Source organism: Ceratotherium simum, chromosome 8 (assembly GCF_057802395.1).
Source record: "Ceratotherium simum simum isolate JZ-2026a chromosome 8, ASM5780239v1, whole genome shotgun sequence".
NCBI classification, from domain to species: domain Eukaryota; kingdom Metazoa; phylum Chordata; class Mammalia; order Perissodactyla; family Rhinocerotidae; genus Ceratotherium; species Ceratotherium simum.
This window is the reverse complement of record NC_141907.1, coordinates 35,145,507-35,151,506: the sequence shown is the minus strand read 5'-3', so window position 1 is coordinate 35,151,506 and position 6,000 is coordinate 35,145,507. Positions and strand designations below refer to the sequence as shown.

The 6,000-nt window shown below is 49.6% G+C and overlaps 1 protein-coding gene across 1 annotated transcript; it reads right to left on the bottom strand.

Annotated features, from left to right (window-relative positions):
* Nucleotides 1-1,706: 1,706 nt before the first annotated feature.
* Nucleotides 1,707-5,810, bottom strand: SHISA3 (shisa family member 3). The gene is made up of 2 exons (XM_004419018.3): nucleotides 5,534-5,810; nucleotides 1,707-2,900 (listed from the first exon to the last, which is right to left on the bottom strand). The coding sequence occupies exons 1-2, from the start codon at nucleotides 5,808-5,810 to the stop codon at nucleotides 2,461-2,463; spliced, it is 717 nt and encodes a 238-aa protein (XP_004419075.1). The 3' UTR covers nucleotides 1,707-2,460.
* Between the last annotated feature and the right edge of the window lie 190 nt (nucleotides 5,811-6,000).

Below are 6,000 nucleotides of genomic sequence, written 5' to 3'. Positions count from 1 at the left end.
ATCTTGGTGATTCTTAAGAGATTCGCGTCTGAATCCTTTGTTTAGTCTGCCCAAGCTGTTACATTTCGAAATAAATTACTTTCCTTTTCTTTCTCCCATCTATTCACCCTGTGGGCATGGTATTGATTTTTTTTTAATTACATGTGTAGTGAGTGATATTATCTATAAATTTCATTTAAGGACAGTTAAAGGGATGGCACAACATATTTGTGCTCTGGAGAGCTCATTGGGTCCAATAGAATTGAGAATCACTGCCTTACAGAGAGGGGCTGGCCGCCTTGCTCTACTCTCCCGTGGATTTCGTGCACAGAGGCAGCAAAACCTCAAAGCGGGTGTTCCCCTGGTGTTTGAATCTGTCTTTGCATACAGCTCCAGTACTGTCTAGCTGTGGATCTTGGGCAAGTTACTGCACTCCTGTGCCTCAGTTTCCAAATCTGTAAAATAGGAATTATAATACCTCCCTGTTGGGGTGGTTTGGAGGATAATGAGTTAGTGCATGTAAATATTTAGAATAGTGTTTGGCTTATAAGAGCCCAGTAAAGATTAACTTAAAAACATCAAAGGAGCAGTATCTAACAAACATGAATAAAACCAGTCTAATGATATAAATTGTGTTCCAGAGCATGCTCACAAAGGTTTATCCTTTCACATTCAGTCTTTTCTCTTTTCCATCCTTCCTTTCTTCCATTTCTTTCATTCCTTAATTATTTTGGCTAATTTGGGATACCTGGAAGTCAGGCCACTTGGGGTTACTGGAGAAAGCAGGAGACTAGAAGTCAGAGCCCCTACGCCATTAGACCAGGCACAGGCACAATTTCCTCAAACTTGTTTCTGCAACTAGAAAATGTTCGGCAGGGCGGAACCACTCTCTTAGGTCAGAATTGCACCTCTAACTGGCTGTATTTGAAAAGAGCTATTGAGGGTCACATATGACAGCATGAATTCATATAAACCTGGATTCCCAAACAACACCCACAGGGGCCAGGGAGGTAACGAAACTGAGGGGATGCGCCAGGTGCAGGAGACCAGTAGGAGGCTGGCAAATAGCAAGGGTCCTGTCTAAACAGGGCCAGCCTGACCTCGTGGTGGTACAAGATCCTCGGTGCTGCGTCTTCCCAGTGTCACGAGAAACCAGAAATCCAGATTCTTACGAGAAATATCCCAATTTTTAAATATGTGCAGGCCAAATAACACATTTGAGGTCTGCATGAAGCCCACAGGCTGATACGTCTAGAAAAATTCACTTCCTTTGCTGCTTTCATGAGCCCCGATGCAGAAAATAGCTTGTTAATGTAATTCAAGATCAATGTAGGATTTTTTTTGTCTTCATTTCAAAATATAAAGCGTTAAGTAAAGACATTGCCTTTTATTGAATATCAAAGAGTATCATTAAAGAGATAAAATGAAGCACTGTGATCTAAAATTTCAAATAGATGTCACGAAAACATAAAGTATTTTATTTATTCTAACCCGGCGGCACATATGCCCAAATATGTAGTCATCAGACATGGAATTGAGTGGCACTTAAGATATGTAATATTAGATGCTTATAACCAATAGCTGGTTTTTAAACTCCACAGTTATTATTAACATAAAAATTACAGTGTAACTACTAAATAATTAGTACTGTCAATGTGGTAAATACATTAAATTACAAATCTTTACATTTATACATAACTCATTTTACAAATAAATGTTAAGACCGAACTGTCCAACCTTCATTTAAACACTAAATGTTGCTGGACAAAAGTCTGCAATAAATATTCCCTCGGGTGGATGGGGAAATGCTTTCACGTGAGATCTGTGTTACGATGGACATCTGAGTAAATATGTAAAATTTTAAACTCCTCATGTGGTTGCTGAAATCTCGTATTCTGAAAATGCTCTTATAGTTTAAACAAAATTTAGTTATTAATTTAAAAAGTACCTGTTCTCGTGATGCTAATATTATTCATGGTTAGGTTGCTCCCAAAATCATAAATACATTGTGCACTGTGCCCTCAGTTCACTTAGTAGTTAATTTTTTAAGTGAACCTTCGATAATGAAAATCAGGTATTTTTCTTTGCTTATTTATGTATCTACTTGTATTATAACTCACTAAACAACTTATAATGAAAAAAAGAACACGTGGCCCTTTTCTAAGCAGTATAGCAGAGTTGTCCAATAAAACATCTTCAGCCAGTTTGTAACTTTAAAGTCGAACAGCTGCATATTTTGAATAAAAGTAGCATAAATTGAAATGTAACGGTCACCATGTTTTCCAAGCCAGAAAGCAATTACCTAACAGTCATTCTGTGGAGCCAAGAACTTTAAGATTACAAGGCGCTGTATTTTCTAGCACTTTCCTCCATGATGTTGCTGGGTTCAAGGGAAATTTCCTCAGAAATGCTTGTGGCTATGGCAGCAGCCCTCCACCTGTCTGCCATTGTACTTCATGGTGGACTCATAACCGTGGCCTGTCAACTGGAACTGAAGTCCGGACAGCTCTTCCCGGGCAGCGGGGGCTCCTGCTGGAGTGGGTAAGCGAAGTACTGGGGCGACACCAGGAAACCAGACGGCTGGGTCAGGTGGATTGGGTGGCCTGTGGTGTAAGGCGGGGGTGGTGAGGGCACCAGGCAGCCTGGCTCTGCCCTGGCAAAGGAGAACCTGCGGATGGAGCCCCCGGTGGAGCTGGAGCTGGTGGCCGTGCTGGACTGCCTGGAAGGCGCCCTGAGGCTCGTGGAGGTCAAGATCATGGGCAGGGTCTCTGTCTGATAGCTGCGGAGTGAGAAGCGGATTGGCTGCTGTGAGGGCTCCTTGGGTCTCAAGCAGGTACAGCAATAAATAGCCACTAAAGAGCCCAGGATGATGAAGGCAACGAAGATGGAGCCGACGATCAGGAAGGGAACGTAGACAGGTTCTAAAAGGCAAAAACAGACATACACAGAGGCTCGGAAGGGTCTCCCAGACTCCAGGCAGCTCAGGAGTGGAGAGCGAGAGGCTGAGTATTACTACCGTCGTCCGCCCAACTTCTCAGAGCTTGTCACTGGTAACCTCTAAAGTGCAAACTATAATGACGGAATATTCTTGCTCCTAGCGGGAAGAAAGCAAACTGACACTGTAACCTCTGCTAGCAATTAGCCATCATATTGCACATCTGAAAGTCAAAAGGAACAGAATCTCTCCTCCTGTTCATGCACTGGAGGAAGGGAAAGGGTAAGTTTTGGGTACTATAAGTCTGGGTTTAAATCCAGGTGTTGGTAGTTTTATCACAGTGGAGGACTTAGGGCTCTGACCCATCTCTGAGGCTGAAAATTCATCTCCCATCCAAGAACCTCCAATCTAAGCAAAGAGAACCAGGCCTGTTACATGAGACCCCCAGGAATTTATGAGACTATGGAAAGAACAGTATAAAGAAATCCATAGGGGGCCCCAATTAACTGTCTCCTACTGCATCACAGATTGTCATCTCTGGATGCTTCTTTCCAGAAACGATTTGGGATCCCTACTCCAACTGCCACACCTCTGCCTCTCGATTTCCACCCAAACCCTGGGAAGGTCAGGCCGAACCTTAGATAGATCGTGATGCCGTTCTTGCTGTTGGTGGCCCAGGCTTCCTGTGAAAGCATCCTTCAGACAGAGCAAACCTTAGTTTCCTTCTCTCTCTACAAAGCAGACATAAAATTCTCCACCCCAGGGGCCGTTCTCTAGGTGTCACCCATGTCTGATAGAGCCACACCTGGAGGCAACCTCCAGCTTAAAGGCAGAAGAAAGAAAACGTACATTGACTAAGGCCCTACCATGTGTCTGGCTCTCTTATTTATTGTCTGATTCAAGTCTCACAGATTCCCTGTGAGGTGGGCATGATAAGCTCTATTTTCCAGACGTGGAAACACACCAGAGAGTTTCTGACTTTCCCAAAACACACAGGCAGTGAATAACAGGTAACTGTCAACCCTCATGATCTGTGGGCTCCTAGGTGCAAGCTCTTGAGTGAACCACCCATTCTTCCATGTGTAGTAGTGGCCTGTGGAAGGCAGGCCAAAGTGACTAACTAACCACTTAGCACCGTGCTAGGCATTCATACACTCTCACATAATCCACATTCTAACTCCTCTGAGAGGAATATGCCCATTTTAGAGTTGAGAAGAGGCCCAGAGCAGTTAAGTAACCTGCCCAAGGTCACACAGCTGGCAAGCCACAAAGCCGCGGTCCATGCGAGTTTGCCAGATGCCAGTCTCAGTAGGCACGGACACTACCCCTCTCCCGCTATCCTCGGGCCTAGAAAGGAGTCCCCGCTGTAGACTGGGTACTTACTCTGCAAAGAGGAACCGGGTCCCTCACGTGGAGTGAAGCCACGGGAAGAGTCTGTACTTTTCTGACAGGCCAGGACGGCCTAAACTCCCCTACTTTCCACTGAGCATCCAGAAAGCACGTCCCAAATCCTCTAGATTAGAAATTTTGACCTCCCAAGTTAAATTCCTTGCAAGTCTAATGGAGTTCTAGGGAAGAGCAGGTTCCTCTTTCCTCTGGGTTATCGGTCTCTGGAGGGCAGACGGGGAGCTCCGGCACCCTTAATTATCTCTCCAGCCTCTCCTCGCCTTTCCCAGGGACCTTCCCCTACCGGCTCAGACCTCCGCCCTAGAGTTCTGGGGTGTCACTGCTCTTAGCTCCGCCCGCTCCTCCGGTTTCCCGGCCCGTAAAACCATCGCCTCGAGCTCTGAAGGGTCTCCCTGAAGTTCCGATTCAGGTGGGAAGCTTTCTTTCTTTTAAAGTGTAAAGTTCCTCTGTTGGGGTCGTGATTTATTCTGCTCCGAAGCGAGCGGAAACTTGACCCGTGTTTTCCGACGTGAGAATAGGGGGCGGGGAAGCCCCTGCGACCCTGGTTTCTAAATCTCCACCTCGGGGACCTGGGCATTTCTGAAAGGCGTGACAATAGGGGGTGGGCCGGAGAGGGTAATTCGATGCAGAGAAATGAAAGGGAAGTCGAGAGAAGGAAGGGGGCAGCGGCTTAGAAACACCAGCAAAGGACCACAAAAAAGGGGAGTAAAAAGTGGCTGAAGTTTCTTAGCCCTGCGGGGCTACAGACGAGTGCGCCCCAAGAGCTGCGCTCCCCCGCGCCATCGGCACTTCCCGAAGCTCCCGGAGTGAGCAGGGCGCGCACTGGGGCGTCCTCATCGCTCCTGAAACCTGAACTCCAGCCTGGCGCTGTCCCCATAGCCCATCTCCGCACCTTCCAAGCTCCCGGGAGCTGCAGCTGTCTTCCCCAGGGTCACCCGGTGCAAGCTCCGCGGTCCTCGCTGTCCCTTGCAAACTTTCCCTGGGGCCGACCCGCGGAGACTGTGTGTGGCGGAAATCGGGACTGCAAAGGAATAGGGCTCGCCGACCTGAAACGCGACCACCCACACTCCTCCCTTGATCCCCCCAGCTCGCTGTGTCCACTTTGCGTAGACCCAGGAGGGCCTGGCGCGCCTGCCCGCGTGCACACCCGCCGGCACACACAGCAGCCTCAGGCGGCCGGGCGGGGTCTGCCCCCAGAGGGCCCGCACTTACGCGCCGTGATGCCCGGGTGCTCCAGCTCGCTGCGGTCGTTGGTGCAGCCGCCCTGCTCCAGCCTGGCGTCGGCCGCGGCGCAGCAATAGCGCAGCGCGCAGGAGCCGCAGCAGATGGTGGCGTCCAGCGTGTCAAAGTCCTCTGGGCACTGGAAGCCCTCGTGGTAGTTGCCCTGCACGTCCACCCAGCCGTGGCAGTACTCTCCGGACTGCTGGGCGCCCGCCGGGCCCCAGCGCAGCCAGCCCAGGAGGAGGCAGAGCGCCAGCAGCGCCCCCATCGCCGCTGGGCGTCCTGGGCGGGCGGGAAGGGGACGCAGCTGGAGAGCGAAGGGCTGAGCCGGGGCTCCGCGCGCAGCACGGTTCCGCCTCCCGCGTGGGTTAACAGGGGCCGGGGAGGCGGCAGGGGCTGCGCCGCGGGCTCCGCAGGCCGGGGATCGGCATGGTGCGCGGGGGCGAGTTGGCGAGGGC